General features: G+C 38.0%; 1 protein-coding gene across 23 annotated transcripts in view; it reads right to left on the bottom strand.

Moving 5' to 3' along the window:
* CAMK2D (calcium/calmodulin dependent protein kinase II delta) overlaps positions 1-26,145 on the bottom strand; it is a 162,085-nt gene that overhangs the window by 47,967 nt on the left and 87,973 nt on the right. For 21 of the 23 annotated variants that reach the window (XM_085222861.1, XM_085222862.1, XM_085222859.1 and 18 more), the window contains 4 exons: positions 22,486-22,540; positions 11,466-11,531; positions 8,618-8,690; positions 3,650-3,752 (listed from right to left, as the gene is read on the bottom strand). In XM_085222861.1, coding sequence (XP_085078987.1) covers positions 3,650-3,752; positions 8,618-8,690; positions 11,466-11,531; positions 22,486-22,540 — 297 coding nt within the window. Of the gene's footprint in view, positions 1-3,649; positions 3,753-7,607; positions 7,681-8,617; positions 8,691-11,465; positions 11,532-22,485; positions 22,541-26,145 lie in introns of all 23 variants that reach the window. The other 2 variants (XM_085222882.1, XM_085222881.1) reach the window with 1 other exon arrangement.

Below are 26,145 nucleotides of genomic sequence, written 5' to 3'. Positions count from 1 at the left end.
TAGGGCAGTAGTTTTTACTTCCTGCACAGCCGGATCTAAAAGAGTAACTATACAATCCAAATTTAATGCAGCTACTACAAAAAAAAAAATATCAGTGGAGCTACTCAAATGAACAATGTGTTGCATATTTTAGTCCTAGCTTCAGGGCTAGGTGAAGACAAGATGCAGCTGGGACTAAATCTAGCTACCAATGAGTCAACTACAGCCCCTTGACAGACTTAAGTGAGATTCGCCTGTTACAGTAAGCAAGTGGAGCCTGCCAGACACTTTCCCAGCACACTTAACACCTGCTAGCAGGATGGGGTGTTTCCACTAAACAGATGAGCAGTTTCTACAAACAGTCATGAAACAGGTTTGCTCTATAAACATGTGAACTGTGAAAGCATCCCTATAGTATCCAAGCTTTAAGCAAAGTAAGTATCATGCCACAGGTTTACACGTACACAAAAACAAAAAAAGAAAAAAAAAAAAAAAAGAAAGAAAGACACTCTGATGTTGAGCTATAATTAGAATCAGACCATGCTATGAGTCACTAAGTGCTGTAGAATCCACTGGAAAGCAGAAAAAACACTGGAAGGAAGACAAAGTTCAGGACACCAGAGTGTTTTTGCCTTGTTAAAACAGTTATAAGAAGATTAAGGAAGGCACTCAGAATATTACTGAACGCTTTTGCATTTCTATAACAGTATAGAACTCATTCATTTATCAAATATTACAAATTTTACACTATTTTCTGTCACTGTTCTTTTCTTCCAGCTTCTCTGTTCCCTATATATGTTATTATGAAGACATTCATCTCATTCTCTACCAAGCTCAGCATAAAGACCTTATGATGCTAAGTTTGAAACAATCACTTCAGATGCACCACCTGACCAATAAAATGCAAGATTTTACAGGGTGCTGCAATCTCGTGTGCATTATCTGTATCCATACAGATGGAACATCTAGAAAAAATAGTCCTGAAGTTCATTCTGCTCGTTTTTTCTTGAAAGGCTTCCTGTTTTCCAGATGTTTTCATCATTTGAACAAATTATTTGTACTTCGTCTTCTCCCTATTCAACTCTTTTTGTGCTAGTCTATTCATTAATGTGCAAGACCAATCTCCACTCTCTTTTGTGGATTACTGGAATCCATTTATATAAAGGCTGGGATTTAAAACAGCAGGCTAGCTTATAAAGCTACCAACATATGTCCAACTGTACTGTTTGTGCATGTGGATGCATCCTAGATTTCAAACTCTCTATCTCTCAACACACCGCTTGCACAAAATCCTTCGTGCTTTTATTCTAAGCTTTGATAGCAAGCTTGCAATTGCTTTGTTCAATTTTAAGCTGTACTTTCTAGCTGCTGTAAATGAGAATATGTAGCTGCCACAAATATTTTATTTTGTGCTTATTTCTTTCTTAGATAGAAAATAACTTTGCGCTTGCACTTCCCATCTGTTGAAACGGTGGTATTTGAGATTGAGGAACTGTATTTGGACATTTCCTGTTATTTAAAATGACCAACATTAAATTTACCTACACTTTTTCCTTGGGCAACTATGAACTGTAACTAACGATCTATAATAAGCATTTTTTTTTTTTTAAATCATTAACAAAAAAAGGAAATGCTTCAGTGGGACTAGAGAGAATTGTGTAATACTGAACTTACTACCCCCATCCTTTTTTCAGATTCTGAAGCAGAGATTTGTAAATTCCAAGTATTGACTCAGAATATCTAGTTTAAACTTCTCTCTCCAGGAGAGAAGAAACTCTCCAATCCCAGTGCCTCATGAACTAAGCTGAGGCACAGAAAATGCACTCTTTTGCTGGTTATACATACACACAGAGCTTGTTTACACATTCCAATACATCTTTGTCACCTTTGCCATCAAGGAAGTACACTCTCAATTCCTCTCAGATCAAGATTATGTTTTCAGAAGTATCACAGTAGCACACTACTCTAGTTTAAGCTTCAAAAGATACTTGTAACTTACGGACAGACAACTTTTCCCAGACACTCTAAACCATTCTCTCATTTCTTCGATTTATGGTATCCATGGTCTCCCATATGAGATGCTGCTACATTAGCAGTTGAACATTCTTTATAAGCTAGATTATTTTGAATTAAATGGGTCAAATACAGTTTTGTGAACAGCTTTACTAGCTGGTCCGAAGGGGCAGTCACCTCTAGGACAGCAACATAAGCAACTGAGACAGATAACTTGGACTGTTACGGTGAAGATGTGGATTACTGTCTAAAAGTAAAATTTTCAGGTATTTCCAATGAACAAACAGCTGTTCAGATAACATGTTTTGACTTCTGGGTGTAGGAATGGAATGTTCCAATGTTTCTGCATTGGAATTAACAAGATAAATATTTAACTGATAGTTCTTTTCAGGGGGGTCTTTTTACTTCATCAGGGGTTTCTGATAGTCTTTGCATGCTCAGCAGATAGGTGAAGTCATTTATAGTCACAGAGATTAGGTTGATGGAGTAATTTATAAGTATAAAGACAGCATCTCTCATTTGTCCAGCTATCTAGAATACCTTTGAGCCTTGAGTCAAAGATAAGCTAGACATCCACTCCTAAACAGTGTGACAAGGATGTCAATAAGTTTATTATATTGAAAGACTACTAATCTTTGGTGCAGGACGGACAAGACCTGAGTGATAGAGAATTTAGGAGGAGAAGTTAAATAATTACCGATATATATGTTTAGACAGCAACAATTTATGTTTAGCCAGTATGCATATGTTTAGTTAAGTGTAGGGAACCTGAAGTACTCAGCCAATGAGAAACCAGAAAAAGATAAGCATCGGGCAATAGAGCATAAAGGTTGTAACACTCTGTCTGCAAGTGCACTCCTGTGTGCAGGATGCTCACCATTGCAATTGTGAATAAAATCTGCTTTTATCAGAGATACCAGCCTGATAAATTATTTGGATATTTCCAACATGGGCAGCTGTACTCAACAGCATTAACCCACAGCCTTACTCTTCAGTTACATGAGTGACTAAATGGAAATTAGCCATCTCCTTCCCAGCCTCTGTCCTTTTATTTCCTTTCCACAGATACAAAAGTGAAAGTGAGAAAGAAGGAGTTGTGTGAACCTATTTTCTAAACAAACTTACAGGCAGACAAAAGGCAGGGCAAACCAGAAGTTACTAAATCTAAGTTTCAGAGTCAAGGAAGGTCAAAGACATTCTGTGCCTACAAAAGAGACTTCTGCCAATTCATTTTATGCAGCGGTTTGGGAAGATGATTTAGCTTTGCCAGTGAAGAAAAGGTTATGAGGCTGAGCCTCTTCCTGCCTAATCAAGCTCTTTTATACGGAAATTTAGCCACGGGTCATTTTTTGAAGCTTTTTCTTTTTCTCTTCTCTCTCTCTCCTGTTTTATTGTTGTTCTTGTTTTTAATAAACAAAGTCAGCTGCCAAGTTCTCTTTAATTCTGTGAGAATTACAGATAACATTCTTCCTAGAGAAAAAAGATCTAAAGTTTACCTTGGTGTAGAGCTTGAACTACGAACAAATATCCTTATGAGCTACATGCCAAGTAATTACACAGCTATGTTTTACACAAGAATGAGGAGCTAGCAGGTTTGGGAGGCTTAGCGGCAACACAAAACAAATGCTAAGATAATAAAAAAACCCACCATACTTACCAAACCAAGCCTGTTGTTCCCCTTGGACTTCTATAGCCAATCCAAAGTCTGCCAGTTTTACTGCTGCTCCCTTGGATTTGCTAGCTAAAAGTAAGTTTTCAGGCTTTATTTGGAAAGAGAAAAAAAATTGAGATTAAAAAATAAGTAAATATAATTTAGACAGTTTTTTCCCCTTTTTCTGTTGTTGTTTTTGTTTTGTTAAGGTGGTCTGGAAAAGAAGAAATACTTTAGAGAAGTGAAAAAGAAAAAAAAACACCACGCATTTTCTCTATAAAAGTTAAAAACTGTACTTTCCACTCTTAATTTGGAAGAATCACTAGGTCTGTAAACTACCATCATGATCCCATATGACAGCAAGACTGAAGATAAAAGTGCAAATCTTCTGGAGAAGTAAATAAGCTAGAACTGCCATACAGCATTGTGATTACTGTTTGTTTGATAGGACAATTCAGAGAGCCCTAAGAACTCACTATATGGAGAAAGCCGCTGAAAAGCCCCAAAGCCCACATATCCTTTGATTCGCAGTCTGTCCTACACAGTTAGTAGGATTAGGCATTTCTAACTGCAGACTGTATGTTTCGCATGACAACAACAGCAGCCATTTTCATATTTGCATTTAGAGGGCAGGTGTATTTGCAGTGCAAATCTTTCTACAATAAAACAGCCCACCCACATTTGTGCTTGCCAAGAACCTACTGCAAATAACAATTTAAGTCTGGGAAAGTTCCCACTTTGCTTTTTTAAGGCATGCTGGTCACATCTGAAATCAAATGCTTCAGTATACCTATACAGTTAAAAGTAAAGGATTTGATAATAGTGGTGTCATTCTAGCCTTCATGAAGTATCCTTTGAATGTCAGTTAGCAAATCCATAGAATGTTAGTCATCCAAAGATAACTTTATTCTAGGAACCCTAAAATTTTTTAACCTTACAAAACACTGAAGAATTCAACAGAACCTTTAAAAAAACTGACTACTATTTTGTTCTCTTGACACTTCTTTTTTCTCTATACCCATTATTTTATTCTTTTTTAATCAGCACTGCTTTAAGCCACAATGCTTACCGTTTAATCAGAGTAATTTAAACATATAGTCACGTACATTCTTGCAAGTTCTCTTATCACAGTGAGAGAAGTTTACAGTAACTCCTTCCTAAAGCAATGGATGATCCTGTGTGGTTATGATCTTCAGCAGTGCAAAAGCAGTGACATGTCTCATTCTCTTGGTTGAAAGAGAACTACTGATCTACCAAGCCCTTATAAGTTGGAACATAAGATTCCATTTGAAATAGTAGTTTTGTGTTCTTTGTTGTCATTATTTATTTATTCCACCACATGCCTTTATCTGCAAAAGTGCTCTACAAGAAACATCACCATCACGGGTGAATATTTTTCAATAGAAGATGAAGCAGATTTACTCGTATGTCACAGACAACAGCCTTTTGAGGAATGTTGTGTGGGAGTATACCCCTAAACAACACACAGCTGTCACTTCTGGATGATGAGAGGCATACCAGAAAATTATCATGCATGAACTTGGAATGACTGCAAGAACTTGGAAAATGTTAACAGCCCGGTCTGGGCCATTCAGGACCCTGGATGCAATAATATTACCCTATGTTACTGGGACTGGCTGCAGTCAAGCATGCAGAACAGCAGTGCTAACTACTGAAATTACTACAAATAAACTAACATGATTTATGCCTTATTTTTTTTCAAAGGGTTTTATTCAAAGAGATCGAGTACTATATCTCTGTGCATTTTCCTGGAATACTATTAGAGTTGAGTTGTTATGTTGTTGTTGCCACTTTTTAGAAACTTTAACTTCCACGGGGAACGCAAGTAGGTCGTAATCACAGAATTTAACAAAAGCAGCTGATTGCGAAGAACTGAAATTCCTTCATGGAAGTGCATTTTTACCATCTGTTAAAGACAGACTTCCACTAGGAGGTCAGTTTATTCCAGACATAGGATCCACCACCATTCTGACTTACACAAGAGAAAGCAGCAACAAGCAGTGCAGCAGCTGTGAGAGGCTGCAAATGCTCCACTCTTTTGCCACCATATTCTACTTAAGGATGATTAAATGAAATCAGATTGCTCAACTGTTTGAATCTCCTTTATCATTGCCCCCATCACACACCCCCACATGCAACATCAAGCAGCTTAAGGACCCATGCCAAGCCATAAACATTTTCTATGTGTGTTGCTGCTCTGCTCATGGGTTTCTGCATCTTCTTTTCTGTACAGGGAGTTCTGCTGGGATTTTACCACAGTCTTTCATTTGACTCTTTTTTTTTCCTTCCATTTTGCCAGAAAGGAGCAAGTGAAGAAAGAATGTTCACTGTTTCATGAAGTTTTCACTTTCAGAAATGAAGCTGGGTACTGCAGTTTGGCAGGAACATTTTTTCCTCATAACGTTTCCAATTCATCCTGGATTTGCCAAAATCAGAAATCCACACATTTTGCCACAGTGAAGAGATGGATTTAATGCATAACTGAAGAAAAGGTTATTTCATGTAAGTGTATGAAGGGCTCTAGAAAGCGTTCCTTACTGTAGCCTAAAAGTCAGTTTACAAGGCTACAATCTACTTCTTTTATTCCTTTTAATACTAAAAGTATCAAATTATGTGTGCTGTGAGGACAGGAAACTATTGGAGCTGCTGGACAAAATGACGTTTTCTCATTTAAACTTGTTCCATGTTATCTGGCTGCCTGCCAACCAAAAGCTACAGCCTGGGTAAGGACCTGCCTATGTTGTACAACTGTGACCTGGGGAGATCCACAAGTTCAAAACAGATTGAAGATTTAGTGTCTCTCCAAAGTTTATTATTCTCTAAGCTTTCTGAGCGTAACATTTTATGGTCACAGATGACACAGACCTTTACAAACTCAAACAGTAACTGTAACAGTTGTTTATTGGGAATTAGAAGGATGGCAATACGTAAGACAGCATTCTGAGCCCAAAATTATTATTTATGATAACTACCAGAACTCTCTTATCCTGGGAGGAAATTCCTACTCCATGTAACTCATACAGGAAGAAAAATAAGTGTCAGAGAAGCCACGCAAGAAAGAATTAGTGTATTCTGCTGCCTTAGCCCACATGCCATTTTTCTTCTGTAAAAAATCTATTTCAGATGGTACGCTTCCACCTGCTTTCAAATTGAAATCTTTTTTTACTTGATATCTTGAAGCCCCAGTGTCCAAACCGAGATCTCCTCCTTTTCCACAAGGCTGGTTTCTTACTAGCTCTGAGAGACAGACTTGTCACTGGCTTTCCCAGCAAAAGAAAACAATCTTTAATGGTTTCTTTCTATGCCAATCTGTTTTAAATTCAGGAAGCAACACTCTCCAGCCATTTGGAAATGTACACAGCTAAGAAAGAGGTAACACTCAGCACAGGAGTTTTCTTTCAAAGGCTTCTATCCCAGTGCTAAGTAAATATTCATCAGGTAGGACCATCATGGTGGAAATGCAGTAAGAATTCTAGCTTTCTAGAAAGGTTCTATAGCACACGCATCTGGAGGAGAGACCTTTCTATGCCAGCAGTCTCACAGCAGCTGGCCTTTTCTCACTAATGTGTGTGAAGTGCAAATTGACAGCGTCCCATTATGTTGATGAGAGAGAGCTCTGGATGCCCCAAAAGCTCTTAAAGACTGTGTATTCAGTAAATACACCAAATGCTTGGAAAGCAACTACTGTTTTCCCTGGTAATGAGCAGAGGACAGTAGACTCGGATGTCCAAGTTCCTGGAGCTCAGCTAGGTATTAGCTTGCAATTGGCAAGCCATTGCAGATTTCCTCCAGCGAGGACTAGAGGCTCAGCGAAACAACGACAGCAAAAAGGAAAAGGTTTAAATTTCCAGATCTCGCGTTTGTGAGTTAGTTTGCTGTTCTCCGCTGCCGCACGGCGCAGAGGCTCCGGCTGGGGAGGGCTGGGCGGGGCAGCAGCACTCACCTTGAGGTCGCGATGGACTACGCCCATCTGATGGCAGTGGAGCACAGCCTCCAGGATCTGCTGAATGCAATGACTGCATGCAAACACCAGGGGCGCGTGTTAGTTAAAGCGTGCACCGGCCGCCCGCACGCCCGCAGCCAGGCGTCGGGGCGGCGACGAGGGGCAGGCAGCGCGGGGCCGTGCGGGCCGGGCCGGGGGCGCCGCTCTCCCCCACCGTTCCGCTCCGCTCGGCTCCGCGCGTACCGCCCCGCGCCGCCCGCCGCTCAGAGCACGACGGCCTCAGGCTCCGCCGCGGCGGCACAGGGCCGACCTCCGAGACGTGCCTCCCTTGGCTCGCTCTGCTTTCTTTGGACTTTTTTAATTTCAACTTTCCTGTTCAAAAGCAATGTTTTCACAAAAGCGCATGGATTTGGCCAATTTGATGAGATCACAGAAAAGATCTGAGCTCTTCTGTACATTTTCCTGTTCATTTACTAAGACCTTACAAATAGCAGCCGCCAAGATAGAAATCGTTGGAGGCCAGGTGTTATAGGTAAATCATTAACTTCTCTCTGTCCAATTTTGCCAGCAATTAGCATCACTTGCCTGAGGGTTCGTCATACTCTAAAGCAGCAGAGTGCGACCGGCTGTTCTGCCACTGCGACCCTGGGCTCAGTACAGTGTCGTGTCAATCTGCAAGCTGACATACATCACAGCCAACGTTCACCTCCGTGGGCGTGCACAGCGATACACGGACAGCCTCAATAAAGTACCAGACACGTTTGACAGCATAGGACAAATCCAGAGCCGTGGGAAGAGACAGGTTTTTGGCAACCATTCCCCCTTGTGCCATGATGTATATTAGGCCTGTAGACTTGCAAACTGGAAAGAGGCATCATGCATTATTTGTCGGTCTAGCTGTTTGGAGTGAGTAGGATAGGCAAGGGAACATCACAGCCAACCCACCCCCTGCCCCTGCCCAGCAGAAAGAAACAAAACTCTTATCCATTTGATGGGCACCAGATACTGACCTTCAGGTCTCTGTGAACTATGCCATTTAGATGACAATGATTAACACTTTCTAGAATCTGCTGTATACAATGACTGCAAAGATACAAGGGCAGAATGGAAGGGAGAACATTTTAAAGGCACATAATCACATTAAATACAAAATAAAACTAAACTTAAAAAATTATAAAGAACGAAAACAGTTTTACATCTCCTGACAAATCTTGATTGTACATTGGACTGGAGCAAAACAATGCTAAAAATAGAGATATTTCTAGCTCTAAAACATTAAAAAAAAAAAAAGAAGAAGAAGAAGAAGAAAAGAAAGCAAAAAAAAAAAAAAAAAGAAAACAGCAAAAAACAAAAACAACAACCGCAAGAACAAAGTCAAAAGGAACAAACAAAAAAAGACACTTGACATGGAACATAAGACACCTGTTAGAATTATAGAATCATTAGATTGTATTTTCATTCAGCAGTATGGAAACTTTCTCCAGCTTCCAAAAACTGCTACTAGAAAAACAAACTAGAGACAATAAATTATTTGGTGATATCTCTTATATTTGTTGAACATTTTCACAATGAAGTTAATGATACACAAGTGCTGAAGCAAGAATACGTTCAAAAAATGAAATGGAAAACAAAATGAAACAAAAAGTCAGAACTAAGGAAAAGCAAGGCATTTCTCATTGTGAGTCTAATGGTTTCTTAAAAACTATTATCAGAATAAATAGCTAAGTCATTCTAAAAGGTGGCATGCATTTTCATTTTATTTTTTTTTTAATTGTCAAGCAATAGTTTAGTAAAGAGTCGTTCATGAAATGGAAATCCACATTAAAAATGGAGACAGGCATTTTGTTTTGGCTATTTAAACAGAAGAGCACCTATTTTTCCATGTCCAGGTTTGCAAGTTTTGGCCAGCGTACAATGCCAAAAAGCACAACTGAAACATTCATCTTTTACAGCACTGCAACTTCGTCAGATGTTTTTCAGCACTACAAGAGCTTGTAAGTTTTTTTTTTTTTTTTTTTAATATATCCTTGTGGCAGAAGTCAGTGACTGTAAGAAATAAACTGGAGTAATGGGCCAAAGATTTGATTTGGTTCATCCAAATGTTTTGGCCATGGAATTCAGAAGGAATGGTCATAAATCCGGAGTCCAACTCTGAAAACCATTTCTTATGCAAATAGCTCACAACTTGCTGAACTAGATTGCTCATATGAATAAAGACTACTTGCATGAGTAAGGGCTTGCAGGAGCAGACCAATATTAAAATCCTAGGATATGTGCCTAAAAAGTCCATTAACTACTTCTAAAGGCATACACACACTCACAGACATACAGGCACATATGCACTATATATATAAATATATATATACACACACACAAATATATATATATATATAAATACATAAAAATAAAGATACAAAATAAATAGAAACTTCATTCGTTTGATCAAGTTTTACTAAATATATAAATGCATATATATATATATATACATATATTTCTCCAATATATACATATGCACAGCCCCTTCCAATATGCAATAACTCTAGAACAGAAAAAAAAAAAATCACTGCAGTTTTCACTTTCAAATCACAATTATCTTAAAACACACAATGACACCATATAATGGTGTTTGGCATCAATATTATAAACTTTGCCTGAATCACAGCAGGCAAAAATCACTAAAATTTTCTTTAAACATAGCTCTTCTTCTTCTACCCCAAGTAAACTACAAATCCTGTTTGCTCTTCTACTATATGTTCTGCCATGTTTTGTTCTACATTTAAATGTTTACAGTACTGATGTTTCTATAATTTCCCCAGAAATTAGTCAGAGTATTAAACACAGGAAGCTTCCTAATATTCTGCCTAACTTCTTGTTTGTTCCTTATTATTATTACTATTTTTATATTATTTTATATTATATTTATATATTTATATATATAATAATTATTATTATTATTATTAGGGATACTTAATGTTTTCCAGTTATCTGCTAATTCCAAATATAAAGAAATTTAACTGTGCCTATTTAACTGTGCAAAATGTGTATCAGTGGTGGTGTGTGGCTATGAAAGGAGAAAACTATGATGATTCTTCAAATTTAGTCTGAATTAGATATTCTGTGTAAAATTCAGTTGTAGGACATTTTTTCCTTTAAAAAAAAGCAACTGACCACAAAGTTTAAAATTAATTATTGTGTAGGAATATTTAAGATTCATTAGTATATGAGGGCAACTAGATTCTGAGATGGAAAAATGGCGTGATGTTTTATGCCAGCATGCAAATTATGATAATCTGCCATTTATTCAAGTTTTTCAGCAAGCACTTACAGCAAATTACTAGAGATTTCAAATTTCAGCTCAGACAATGAGATACACAATATAATTGCTTATTGATGAAACACAGCAAGAAAATGTTTAAATATGAAAAGCAAATTAGTACTTCTGGACATAGAAAAAAAAATGATATTTAATGTAGTATTCTTTTAAGACCAACATATATTTCAAATTTTAATCAGCAAATATAAGAACCATCAGATTGCTGAAATGTTATGTCCAGTTTGCAGAAGGGAAAACTGGATAATGTTTTTAATCCAAATCACTAGTTTCCAAAGATTTATCAAACTGAGATTTAACTTGAGCTTTTGCAGGCGAGCAGACATCAAATCTCGTGTGATCATCACCACACAGTCTTGAGCTCAAGACCCCAAACTGCCTCTTTTCAGGTGTAAGAGAACTCTAGGAGAAATCCAAGAGTCTCACAGACTCTGCTAATCTAACTGATGCCAAACACCATGAGATATTTAAGTACCTCTGCTGGTACTGGTTCATTAAAGACAACATCAGAAAAACACATGACTTACCTGGCATCTGCTTCACTGTAATACTCTCTTGCAACTATATCTTCAAACAATTCACCTCCAGTGACTCTGTTAGAAAAAGTAAGATGGGAAAGGGGATTTCAGAAGAGAAGACATATATCTTAAATCTAGCTCGATAGAGAGAAGTCAGAAAGGAATAACTGAAATATTTGTACATAAATGAAAGAGATTTTGACCTGCAAAGTGAGGGGACTAAATTGGTAGGTTGGACAAATTACATTATTACATGAGCAGCAGTGGAAGAGCTATCATAACTGGAAAGTAAAAGCAAAGAGCAGCAATTATTTGGCATATATCAGTTAAGCATATCAAAAGCAAGCAGTAAAAGGGAACTGTCCAGAAGTGAAGATTGTGGCGTAAGTTCAGAACAGCCCAGGATAAGCTGAGAACTACAACGTAAATTAGACATAAGAAAGGATACAATACTAAAAAGGGAAGTGTAGATTGAAACAGAACAGAAGTGTTACACGTGCCAGATCAGTTTGGCTTTTGTGCTTTGGTTAGAAAAAGAATTTCTGAGTTGGGAAAGTATCAATAGTAGCAGTGTACCATAATCAGTTAATTGGCATTTATTTTCGTAAAACATTTTCAGTTGTCTTTTGTCTTTGTCAAGAATGCTTTAGTGAAACTGCCATTTAAAGTAAGTTAGTTAGAGGCATTAGTAGTGAAAAGGAAGTATATGAGATAGAGGATTAGTAACAGAGGGAACTGTGCGTGCTTGTGTATTCAGGGTTTCACTGTACAACCAGTAGCTCAATACTAGGACTTGGCTAAGAAGAAAAAAAACATAAATGAAAGATGACAGCCGAGAATGAGTCACCAGCAGGATGCTGCCACAGTCTTAGAATGCATTAAAAATAGGGTAACAGCTATCCCTACAAACAACAGTAAAATCTTTCCTTATATATCATAGTTCAGAAATCTATACCGTGTTCAGAAATGGGAATTAAAACAGCAGTATGAGTGGAAAATTGCTAATAGGCTATCCATTCACTTACTCATCCTGCCAAAGGAAATTCAGTTTAGCTTGGCAAAAAAATATTTTAAAAGACTAAAAATAAATAATAAAAACAAAAAGCATAAACCATTCTCTCTATAAAAGCTAGTTACGAGGAGCAATAATGGTACAACACTAAATGAGCACACTGTATCTGAATAAATACAAGCCTGAAATCAGGAGACGTTTAGTAGCAATTGGCGAACTGACATAATGAAAATGTTTTAGTTAAAGTAGCAGAAACAGCTGCTCTGTTTTTAAGATGAAGATATATGAGCTTTTAGATAAAATCATACATTTGTCTGCCTGTGTTAACCGGACTCAGAAACAGGAAGACCTTTCCAATACTATACTGTTACTCCAGGGGTCATCCTCTTCTCTCAGGTGACTAGTGATAGGACAAGATGTATTGGTTTTAAGTTGCACCAGGGGAGGTTCAGGCTGGATATTAAGAAAAATTTCTTCTCTGAAAGAGTGGTGAGGTATTGGAACAAGCTGTCCAGACAAGTGGTGGAGTCACCGTCCCCAGAGGCATTCAAGAAAACAGACGTGGTTTAGTGGGCAGAGTGGTGATGGGTTGATAGTTGGGCTAGATGATCTTAGTGGTCTTTTCCAACCTTAATGATTCTATGATTTTTCTTTTATGGAATGCACTGGAATCCTTTCACAGATAAATGCAAATTTTCGTATACTTAAGGTGTTTTGAATGTCAGGGGGAAATTCTTTATAGAGGGAGTGGTGAGGTACTGGAACAGGCTGCCCAGAGAAGTTGTGGATGCCCCGTCCCTGGAGGTGTTCAAGGCCAGATTGGATGGGGCTCTGGGCAGCCTGGTCTAGTATTCAATGGGGAGGTTGGTGGCCCTTCCTTTGGCAGGGGGTTTGGAGATTCATGATCCTTGAGGTCCCTTCCAACCCTGGCCATTCTATGATTCTGTGATTCTGTTGTGCTGAACTGTTAAAAACCGATGCAAACCTTGCAAATGTACAAAGTGGAGTACTCTCGTGCATAGCCTAAACAGAGCACCTCTGAGCAGAATCCAAAACCTTGATCCTACTAATAGGCCAACATCAGTAGTTCCTATGTTGATGATCAGTGTTCATATTTCATGCCTATTTATGAATGTAGTGAACTTTTATATAGCAGCACATTGTTACCTCAGAGTGAAGTTCCAAAGTTAAAAGCTAGAGTAGGCTATAAGAAGTTTAAAAATTAAAATGCTTAAAAATCTAAACAACAATGAATCTCTTTATTGAATACAATTAAGTCTACTATAATTAGGAAATTAAAAGTGAGTAAATTTGGAATCTTCAGAAACAAAGCATTCATTTGCAACTTGATATACTAACAGTTCCTCATAGATCTTTTACTTAGATGATGACAGAAGTCACTCACTCAAGCAGTAACACAAGCCCTTTCTTTGAGAAAGCCAGTTAAAAACTTGTTTTTGTGTTTCCATTTACATTTGAGTTATATCATCCTTTTTTTGAGTTCACAACTTACTGACTTTGGAAGATAATCCCTTCCAGCTAACTACACTATTTTGTGCAAAAGTCTGCAATAAAATCTGGAAGAGGTAAAACAGAAGGTTCTCTAATTCAAACTCTCTTTCCTTTGCCTTCTACCTTCTAGAATCTGATTTTGGTTGCTCTAACACAAAATGCTTAATTGATGCATATTTTGACAGTCTTTGATATCTCTTCTCTGCATATGTTTCTCTACCACTGTTCTGGTAAACAATAATAATTCTCACTTTGTGATGATTGGGAAAAAAAAGGATTCTTTGATGTTATTCTTCCCTAAAACAGTCATTTTTGATCCAAGCCAAAAAAAAGAAAAGCAAAAGCTTTTGTCATCAAAGCAAATTTCAGTTGGATAGAACACCAAACTGATGCTTCTTCTTGAGAGCGCTCTACACTCTTATTTGCTGACATGAAACATTTGCTTGTTTCATTTGCTATTATTAAAAGATGAAAAAAATGAAAGCAAGAACAGAGGAGGGGAATTCAACCTACAAGAAAACAAGTAGTCATGCTATCACTGCTGTCACACATTAAGAGTCATTCTCAGAAGATAGCTAAATGGCTATAACAAAGGTAGGTAGTGCAGGGGACTAAGAGACACCAGAACATACGTGTATCTTCTGAGACTCTGGCTCAGAGAAATTCTTCACAGCAGTATTAGTAACCTTTTATAATTGAACATGAGCAAGCCATTTGCCCTTCTAGAAGTCAAGAAGTCTAGAAGTCAACTGTACTGTACTAAAAACTGTCTTCTTTTGCATTGGGCACTCATGAGACCCATGAGTCCTCCCTTTTGTCATTCGCAGTACACAACTGATACTGATGTTCTGAATTGAGTGTAAGGGAGGGCAACAAAGGTGGTTAGAATTGGAGCATGAACTGTACAAGGAGTGACTAAGAGAACTATTAAAATGAGAAGTCTCAAAAGAGATCTCATTGCTGTATACAACTCTGTAATGGACGGGTATGCTGAGACAGCAGGAAAGGCTACAGATACAGTGGAACAAGAGAAATACTGAATAGATACAAGGAATTTTTTCTCCTTTTTTTTTTTTTTTTTTTTTTGATGCACATATTGCTCAAAGAGGTTGCCAAATTTCCATGTTTGAAGATTGTTCCAACCTCAACAAATCCCTGAGAAACCCGATTCAGTTGGACCTGGTTCAAGAAAGGTAGTTAGACCAGATAACCTCTAGGGATTCTTACCAACCTATGTTTTTCACTGGTTGTGTAAATAAGAAACACAACCGACATTACCAACAGCCTTCTTTTTATACTACATAACAGTTTAATACCAAAGCAGTTTCAAAGCATTTTACTACTTACTAGACATCTTTTTGCAGAGTAGTTTTTTTTCCCCTGCATTTACAATTATGAAACACTATTAGTGAAAGACCTGTGTTAACCAGCATGAATATCAACTACACAAATATAAGAGGTCCTCTGTGATGAGGTTTTTGTTGCCTACCAAAGGCCATGACCTGAAATGAAAGTGTGATGTGCTTTTTGGAGAATGCATGGCTCAGTGATAGTGCTCTGTTAATTGCCTTACATGGAGAGGTGTGCTGAAATGAGAACTCTTGGAGGTGTTGCTTATCAACAGAAATACTTAGGCTGATCTCTAAAATTAAATTACAAAAGGATATTAAAATAGGATTTATTTATAGTTTGACTACTAACTTCTGTAAAGTACTTTCTTTTCTAGACTAAAATAATTAAAAACTGATATATTGTGCCATTCAGGAAAAAAATGCCTGACACATAGATGTTAGTATACAGTACATATATTAGAAGCAAGCTATAAGTAAAGCTAGATCTTCAAGTATTTCCAGACAGACTATACACAGTATAAATGAAGACTGTAAAGAAGAAAGAGGAAAAGTAAAAAAATAAACATACAGAACAAAAAACAGCCAATTTTGATCCTACACTAGAAAGCTACATGAGTAACAGCCAACCTATTTTCTCCCCACAAAATTAAAATACAATGTAAATGATGAGGTCATAGCTCACATCAAGATATTCAAGGTTTCAGTAACCTCCAGGGTACAATTAAAAGCCACTGGCTCTCAAATTCTTGTTCTTGTGTAATTTTAAAGCATACTAAAAAGGTAACAAATAAAACATATGGATTTGTTTAAACAATAGTAGTGCAAGCACCATGCAGAAACAAGAAAGCTATCTGCACCAGGAATATCTTTCTTTCAGAAGAGCCATTGAGAGGCATGCACTGCATATACAAAGGATGTTATTTCTTTTTAATCTCCAAAGATGTGTAAGAGGCAGTTTTTAACTACTCCATTCCAAAATCTTTTGGATTTGTCTTTCTACAATAACCAAAAAATGTTACCACATTTAGAAAATTGAATACCACATTTTTCCTTTTGGAAATATTCATAGCAATGCATAAAAAATATTTACTTGATATACCATAATCAATTGGTAAGGAAAACTTCTAAACATGAAAAAATGAAAAAGTCTTCATGATTGTATTGGCTCTTTCTTCTTGACTTACATTTCTCATTTCTTAAGCTTCATAATAAAGGTGGGGGGAAACAGTGGTATAAAAGTGACAGCATGCATCTATGTTTCTTTTTGTTCATCTGTGACACAAAGTTTCACACACTTACTCTAGGCAGACTATTCTGCAACTAGGCATTTTTTCTTCCTTCTACATATTGCAGTCCCTCCACTTGGAATTCAACAGCAATGCCAGGATTCTAAATGTGCCAATTGTTATATCTCAACAAGTGCATTAAAATGAGAGACGTAGAAAAGAGAATTTCATTGACTTGCACAAAAGAGTCTTCAAGTGCTACAGCTGTTTCCATTGAGATATTGCATCTGACAGAATTGGTTGGATTTGAACTCATTTAATGTCATTAATACTGAAAACAATCTTCTGTATGCTTAGCTACTGAAGTGGGTTGATTAAGAGATACAAATCCTAACTACAGTTCTCTTAACCATTAGGGGAAGATGAGTAAGAAATGCTATGAAGTCCATTACTAATTTTATTATGCACACCTTATTATTCAGAAATCACTTTACCTATTTGGAGAAAATGAACAAATGCAAGTACTTTGCTTGAGAGAAGTATCACAGAAGGATGTCCTGGTTAATTTTTTTATTTTTTTATTTTTTTTTAATATGGAAGAATAATGTTAATAAATCAGTAAAATGACTGTTCTTTGGTCACGACACTAAGGAGACACTGCTAATCACCTTTTCTAATTTCCCCAGTAAAGTACAACAAAATGACCATTTATATATTTCAATTGTATATTCAGAGTGAGTCAGCAACCAAAAAAATTATATATGGCTCATCAATAGTTCAGGGCAGCTAATTCTCTCATAAGCAGCACTTCTTACAGGAACATCCCAATGCTGCCAATAAAAGAAGCATTCCTTCTAGCAGAAAGCATTTCATTAAATGTTAATTGTCCTGATTCCACAAGGATTTTAAAAGACTTCTACCTTCCCATTTTGCAATTAGAACTCTTCAACCAAATACAAGCCTATAACAGGGTACATTAATAACTTTTTTCTCTCCATATGAAAGTAGAATAATCACTGAGGTACACAAGCAAAGCAGCAGGCTTCTCCTTCAGACATCTCTATGACATTTATCTACAAGAATCATTAGAAATTCAAAATAGAATGTGACAGTGATCTTTTTTTCTATTTGCAGAAAAAGATCTCTTCCTCTGCACATTATGTGGGATGCAGTTTAAGGGAGATTTCTCTGGAAACTGTAGCAGCGAATCCCACACAGTCTGAAAGAAATCATTAAGATAAAAACATGATAGCATATGTGGGTGGAGTGACAGTGTTATATTACAATTGAGCTTCAGAAGGAAAAATAAATAAATAAAAGCATGAACTTGGCCTTCATATTAAGAAGTCAATACAGCAGCTCTTTTATGCTCATTTAAACAAGCCACTCAACTATATATTTATAGCTGTAGTAAAAAGAAGTAGTTTCACTAATCAATAGTATTGTTAAGTAATAAAGCAGCAATTTCTTAGTTTGAATGTAAAATAAACTATGAAAACCCATCTTTGGCAATGAGGCAAAGTTCAAGAATGGAAGAGGTAGTTTTTCTAAAGGTACTACCAGTAAGTACAGTTACCACCTTTAACATATAGACATTTTCTGCTTTGCAAAAATAATTCACTTCGATAAAAAAAACCCAAACCACATGATTAAAATGTAAAAAGCTGTACATACATGTTAAAGCCATCCTTGTTGGAAGAGGCTGAAAAAGCAGAAACATGTGGACTGCTCTAGATGAACAGAAGATGTATGAGTCTATCTCTATGTTTGTCCTGGGACGGAACTGACACTGAAGTAAAGGAAGTTTCAGCCCAGTGCAGAATCACAGAATCACAGAATTGTAGGGGTTGGAAGGGACCTCTAGAGATCATCAAGACCAACCCCCCTGCCAAAGCAGGTTCCCTACACCAGGTCGCACAGGTAGGCGTCCAGGCGAGACTTGAATATCTCCAGAGAAGGAGACTCCACAACCTCCCTGGGCAGCCTGTTCCAGTGCTCCGTCACCCTCACCGTGAAGAAGTTCTTACGCACATTCGTGCGAAACTTCCTATGCTGCAGCTTATGTTCGTTTCCCCTCGTCCTGTCTCCACGTACCACTGAAAAGAGACTGGCCTCACCGCTATGGCCGCCACACCTCAGATATTTATAAACCTGGATCAGGTCCTCTCTCAGTCTTCTTTTCTCAAGGCTAAACAGACCCAGTTCACTTAGCCTTTCTTCATAGGGGAGATGCTCCAGGCCCTTCACCATCTCTGTGGCCCTCCGCTGGACTCTTTCCAAGAGATCCCTGTCTTTTTTGAACTGGGGAGCCCAGAACTGGACACAGTACTCCAGATGAGGCCTTACCAGGGCAGAGTAGAGGGGGAGGATCACCTCCCTCAACCTGCTGGACATGCTCTTCTTAATGCACCTCAGAATGCCATTGGCCTTCTTGGCCACGAGGGCACACTGCTGGCTCATGGCCAACCTGTCGTCCACCAGGACGCCCAGGTCCCTCTCTGCAGAGCTCCTCTCCAGCAGCTCATCCCACAGCCAGTATTGGTGCATGCAATTATTCCTCCCTAGGTGTAAGACCCTACACTTGCTTTTGTTGAACCTCATCCGGTTTCTTACTGCCCAGCTCTCCAGCCTGTCCAGGTCTCGCTGAATGGCAGCACAGCCTTCAGGCGTGTCAGCCAATCCTCCCAACTTCGTATCATCAGCAAACTTGCTGAGGGTGGCCACTATCCCCTCATCAAGGTCATTGATGAAGATGTTGAACAAGACCGGACCCAGCACAGACCCCTGGGGGACACCACTGGTTACAGGTCTCCAGCCAGACTCTGCACCACCAACGACGACCCTCTGCGCTCTGCCAGTCAGCCAGTTCTTAACCCACCTCACTGTCCACTCGTCTATCCCACACTTCCTCAGCTTTGTTATAAGGACGTCATGGGAGACAGTATCAAATGCCTTTCTAAAATCAAGGTAGACTACATCTACCGCTCTTCCCCCATCCACCCAGCATGCGACAGCATCGTAGAAGGCCACCAGCTTGATTGAGCACGACCTCCCCTTGGTGAACCCATGCTGACTACTCCTGATAACCTCCTTTTCTCCCAGTTGTCTGGAGATGGTATCCAGCACAGGCTGTTCCATCACCTTTCCAGGGACAGAGGTGAGGCTGACAGGCCTATAATTACCCGGGTCTTCCTTCTTGCCCTTTTTGAAGACCGGAGTGACATTGGCTATCCTCCAGTCTTCAGGGACCTCCCCTGTTGTCCAAGACCTCTCAAAAATGATGGAGAGCGGTTCGGCAATGACCTCCGCCAGCTCCCTCAGCACACGTGGATGCACCCCATCAGGTCCCATGGCCTTGTGGACCTTAGTACTGCCTAGGCGCTCACACACGTCCTCTTTCCTGACTAAAAGGAAGTCTCCCATTCCCCAGACCCTCTCACTAACCTCCAGGGTGTAGGAAACCTGAGGGAGAGCCTTTTCACTTAAGATGGAAGTAAAGAAGGCATTCAGTATCTCTGCCTTCTCAGCATCCCCCGTTACCAGAACCCCCACCTCACTTAGTAAGGGGCCCACACTCTCTCTAGTTTTCCTTTTGCTGTTAACATACTTGAAGAAGCCTTTTTTATTATCCTTTATCACTTTAGCCAGATTCAATTCCAGGTGGGCTTTAGCCTTCCTCGTTGCATCCCTGCAGGCCCTGCTGCATCCCTGCAGGTCCTGAATACTCGATACACAATCTTTTTTTTTTTTTTGGCAATACAATACTTAGCTTATATCAGATACATAACTTAATGTAAAAGGACTCTAAGTGCAATTACAGTAGGCCACACTAACATTACAGTAATCAGATTTCTTGAAAGTGTTCAGGATTAAGAATATTTTACCAATCTTACAAATAAATAAATAAATAAATAAAAATCATTTGTAGCCCTTACTTTAAAAGAAAAAAAAAAGTACGTGTCAGAAAACAAGAATGCATATTATGCTCTAGACTGCTTCTAGACCAACAGTTGGAACGCTTACCTGCAATATATGCAAATCAGACATAAGTTCCTGTTGTGCCCACTTTACATCAGAGTACCGAACCCTGACTGCCTTCACTGCAGACAAACCACGTATTTAATATTTTTGTATTGCTAGTCTAAAGTCTAATCTTGAAGAAGTCTTCTCCTAGTGGATGACACGTTGGCCCATGAGCCAGCAGTGTGCCTGGGTGGCCAAGAAGGCCAGTGGTATCCTGAGGTGCATGCATTAAAAGGAGTATGGCCAGCAGGTCAAGGGAAGTGATCCTCCTCCTCTACTCTGCCCTGGTCAGGCCTCACCTAGAGTACTATATCCAGTTCTGGGCTCCTCTGTACACAAAAGACAGGGATCTCCTGGAAAGAGTCCCGCAGAGGGCCATGAAGATGATAAAGTGCCTGGAGCACCTCTCTTATAAAGAAAGGCTGAGCGACCTGGGTCTGTTCAGCCTTGAGAAAAGAAGAGTGAGATGTGATCTTATTAATAATCTTATCTTATGAATATCTTAAGTGTGGGAGTCAAAGAGACATTGCCAACATCTTTTCAGCGGTCTGTGGGGACAAGACAAGGGGAAATGGCCATAGACACGAGCATAGGAAGTTCTGCACTGATAAGTGAAGGAACTTCTTCAAAGGTAAGGATGATGGAGCGCTGGAACAGGCTGCCCAGGGAGGTTGTGGATTCTCCTTCTCTGGAGAAATTCAAGACCTTCCTGGACACCTACCTCTGTAGCCTGCTGAGGGGGCCTGCTTTGCATGGGGGTTGGACTCGATGATCTCTGGAGGTCCCTTCCAGCCCCTACTGTGATACTGTGATTCTGTGAAATATTCCTTTAAAAAAAAATTAAGTCATAAAATAAAACAAATGTAACATGAACATAAAAGCACATTACTGACTGGGGAGGATCTGGGTTCTAACTTACCTAACATAATATGAATATTTTTGTTTGTATGCCCTGAAGTGAGCTATTTCACATTTCTAATGCAATAATGTATTCTTATTTCAACCAGGAAAAACATGTTGGGCCTAAGAAAGCTCTTAGTAGGAGAAGGAGGAGGAAGAATTTGTCACACCTGTAAGCTGCCCTGAGAAAATATGCAATTGAAAAGAAAAATTTTTACTTAAATATGACAGTTTTGCAAGAAAATTCCCAACTGTTTGTGTTTGCCCATATGCAGAACCAAAAGCAGTAGCTTTTCACATGAACAGAAAAGAACATTAGTGTGTCTGCTTGTAAGTTTAGAGTCTGCTACATGTAGGTTTATGTTGTCAAACACTCCTTCTACTAAACAGGATTACCTGGAAGAAACAAGCTACTCTCCTCTCCTATACTCCCACAACATCCCAACAGCTCACAGGATTCAAATGTGTGGAGTAAGATGAGAAATAAAAAAGAAAATTCTTTCTGTATGCTGGGTATATTTCATTCTGAACAGAATCAAAATGCAAACTAGTTTTCCATTTCAGTAAAACATAAATCAGTAATAAACTACTGATATAGTCTTTTTTCTCATTAGGGAAATTAGGCTCACCTTTCAATGCAGCAATGAGTATTTTCTACTTCTCCACTTGCTTATCACCAGCTTGCTGTGAATTATTTTTTCTGAATTGTGCATTGGTTTAGCTTTGTCAGGTATCATGCAAATTTTAATTACATATCTAAATTTAATATTAAAATACAATTCAATAGCATCTATATTTATTTGAAGGCTTTAATATGGAATTCTTACAGTGACACAAATCAGCTTTTACACATGCAAATGTTACCGTCCTTCGAGCTGTTTATATTTATTTGTTCAATTCATTGTACCAAACCTGCACATTTATCTTATGAGTTTGTATTTACATCTAAGAATTTTGAACACCACATCCCCAGCATGGTAAACACATGTAAAAGACATACTTACAAGTCAAAGACTAAGTAATGGAATCCCTCTTCTGATATGCTGTCATGAAGCCGCACTATTGAAGGGGAAAAAAGATAAAAACCAGTCATCTTTTCCATGTCTTTCATGTCTGATTTTGATTTTTGGGAACTGTAGAGAACTGCTGATATTCTACATCTACATATATGTTCTCATCTGTTTATTTTGTGGTGTGTTTTTTTGCTCATTTTTTTTAATTTAAATTCTTTACCATAAGAATCATCTTTCTCGCAAGATGAGTTAAGCAATGATGTTGTATGACCGTATATGCAACTCATTGTACAGCTACTTTTAAAGGTGCTCTGCTTTTGTCATGCTACCACAGAATGCTGCAGTCATTTCCAAGCAATTCCTACACATATAGATATACATAAGACACAAGCCACACACACCATACTTTACCTTTGCCCTTCATGCTGAATGATGGCTAAACAAATACTAAAAAGCACAGTCAGACTTCATCTAAATGTATCGCACTGATACTATTCTACTCTCTTTTTCCTAAGCAGAACCTCCAATCAGTCTTTCAAATAGCATATGCAGGAATACCCAACCACTGGACTTTTATCTTAAAACAGTATTCTTAATCTCATATAGCTGTTTTCCCAGCAGCATTACATCCCAGACATTGTTAACAAAACAAAATGAAACAAACATCAACAAAAAAGCGCCTCAATTAGCTGTCTGTTTCAGCACAATTACAAACTTTAAGGGCTATATTAACAAATTCTGTGATCAGACAATAGGTGTTGATTTTGAAAGAGAAAGCATCATCTTTGCTAACTGAAAGTGTTGGACTATTAAAAAATGGAAATCAGAAGTACACATTCAGTTCATAGCTCAGAATTCTTTAGCTAATCGTTGAAAAGGAACTTAAAATCACTGCCAGTAGTGTCTAGTTTGCCTTTTTTTTTTTGTCTAACATTTATCTTAATCTAAATTTAAATTATATGCCTTAAATTTTAGACCAGATAAAAAAAGTCAATTCAAATATTTGACCATGTAAATTAACTAGACTAATTAATTACACCTTAATGCAGTCATCTGCAACTGCTCAGAAATACAAGGCATCCTCCCTTTGAAAATCAGTTTTCTGTTCCCTGGAAACATATTCTTCTTTCTTAGGAATATACCACACTTGAAGGTGAAAAAAAAAAAATGAAGCAACTAGTGTGAATGTTATTTACACTCCCTTAAAAAACCACACAAATACCAAATCCACCTGCTCATCCCTTCCCTAGCCAGTAAGGCCAACTAGGTAACAACTATATCCATGCTATATCTTTGAGAATAATCTCCAAGAACAACATTTTCAATTGAGACTCCGTAAGTAAAATAACAACACACTCATGAAAAAAAAAAAAAGTAAAAGAATCCATAAAATACTGATTCCACATGCACAGTGTAAATCAGCAGTGTATTTTCTTGGTGAGATGTCTGTGCACCAGTGCATGGGAGGCAAAAAAAAAAAAAAAAAAAAAAAGGTCAGTGTAGAAAGAGATTTTGATAATAGCAAGCTTATTCTTACAGGTTTACTCAAATCCACTGAAAACATGGTATTAAATATTGGCCTTAGTTTTAAGAAGTTATGCATTCATTTATGAAAGCAGTCAAACAAATTATATATAAAACCTTCAAATTCTAAAACTAGATGTATGTGAAAATGCTCAGAGAAAAAAAAAATATATGAGAAAAGAATTCACTCGCAATTCATCTGAAATGAACTGAGGTGAAGGGTATGCCAGCTGGAAACCTGGAAATTGGGATATGGATGTGAAACAAAGAGGAAGCTAAAGTCTATACAATTACAAATTGGATCAGTCTGAGAAGAAAGCAAGATCTGATTGAAAGTCTGGCAGACTTCTGTAAGGAAGACGCATTTTCCTGCTAATAAGTAAATAAATAACCAGCTGCATCAAACTTTACTGGCTCCATCACTATCTGTCTCAAAACTGACACCTCTAAATGTGGGTTCTAAAAGGGAATGTGCTATATTCCCACTCATATTTCTATCGTGTATGTATCTATTTCCCTCTGATCTTCTTAACTGTCATCCACTTCAACCATGTGAATGGTTTAGAGCTGTGCAGAGATAAATCTACTTGCAAATTGATGCCTGTCAATGAATGCCCAATTTCCACAGTGGCAGCCAACAGCATAGTTGAAAGACTAAAATGAAGAAACTACACAATCTCCTGGCTGCTGTCCTTGGCCACAACTACAGACAGCAAGGATAGTCACGAAGAGCAAAGGAATGAGTGCTTGGGGATATGACAACTCAGTAAGGTGACTGCCTCTTGTTATATCTTTTTGAAGACTGATTTCCTGAAAAAATTAAGAGAGGACTTGCCAGAAGCAGAAAGACGTGATGCCCAGGAAACAGTCATTACAGTGCTAGTCACAGCTTACACACTCACAGCATTCTAGTACGATTAAAACCGTGCATGATTGTTGTAAACCGCTGACAATATGCCTATGTACCTATACTTTTATTTTTCTCTAAGAATGCACTACTGGTCAGTTGTTAATCCTTCATTTTCAATTAAAAAAACTAAGTCATAGCATGGTAGAACTATAAACTAATATGTGTGGTTTCTTTTAGTTGCTTTAAAGAAAATTGCAATTCCCAAAGCTAATTATCTCTCATTATAAAGAAGCTCTGTCAGCACCTCAATCCAAAGCATAATTGCTTACAGAACCAAATAAAAAAAATCAAGATACCCTAAAATCACTTTGTGTTCAAAACTGAGCTAATTAAGAAAATACTGCAAAATTATTTTTAGATTTCCCTATAAGATAGCTTCATATGTTATTTGGTTTTCATACAATGCATGACATTTAAAACAAAGTGAAATAAACATGACTTTTTTACTTAATAATACTTAGCCCAGGGAAACATCTTGTGTTTACACAACACTGACAAAACTCCTAATTTTTGGCTGACTTGCTCCCCTCAGCTCATGATGATTCACAAAAGCCAAGTAGGTCTGAATCAGAATCTGGTTCTATATTCTAGATTTATCTCAGTTTTTACAAAGTAGCGAGCCTCAAGCATAAAAGGCCAAGGTAGTGCATTGCTGCTACAGTAAAACATACCATATTTATAGACATTAGAGGGACATACAGATTAGAATATCAGCATCACTCAGTGTAAATGTCAACTTGTATGAAATACAATTGATTGAAAAACTGGAGCATGCCAAAAGTGTAAGTACAACTAATCAAATAACAGTGCAGTAGCAGCAAGAAATAGAAATCTTCCAGTTCTTTGTATGAGTGTATTTCCAAATAACTCTAGGGAATATCACTCATCACATGCTATTTATTTGTGTCATTTTTTTAACCTTTATTTTCAATTGGGTTCTTTAAGTTCAAATTTCGACATCCCCAAACGTCTGCTTTTTAAAGCAAACCAAATGTGGGATGAGACACCAAGTACTTGCCTAGAACAGTAACCTGAGACTTCTAATTCAGAATCGAAACCACAAAAAACATTTGGCTTTTGAGTAGATTACTTCAAACACCAGTGTCAAAAATACTACTGATGAATAAGTGCTCAGAAGTTAGCAATGGGAGTTGGTACAGACTCTTGATTATGTCACAGCGATGTGACACCAACCTAAAACAGTGAACTTAGTAAAA

Source organism: Meleagris gallopavo, chromosome 4 (genome assembly GCF_905368555.1).
Source record: "Meleagris gallopavo chromosome 4, MGAL_WU_HG_1.1, whole genome shotgun sequence".
NCBI classification, from domain to species: Eukaryota; Metazoa; Chordata; class Aves; order Galliformes; family Phasianidae; genus Meleagris; species Meleagris gallopavo.
The sequence above is the reverse complement of the archived record's forward strand: the minus strand, read 5'-3'. Positions and strand labels throughout refer to the sequence as shown.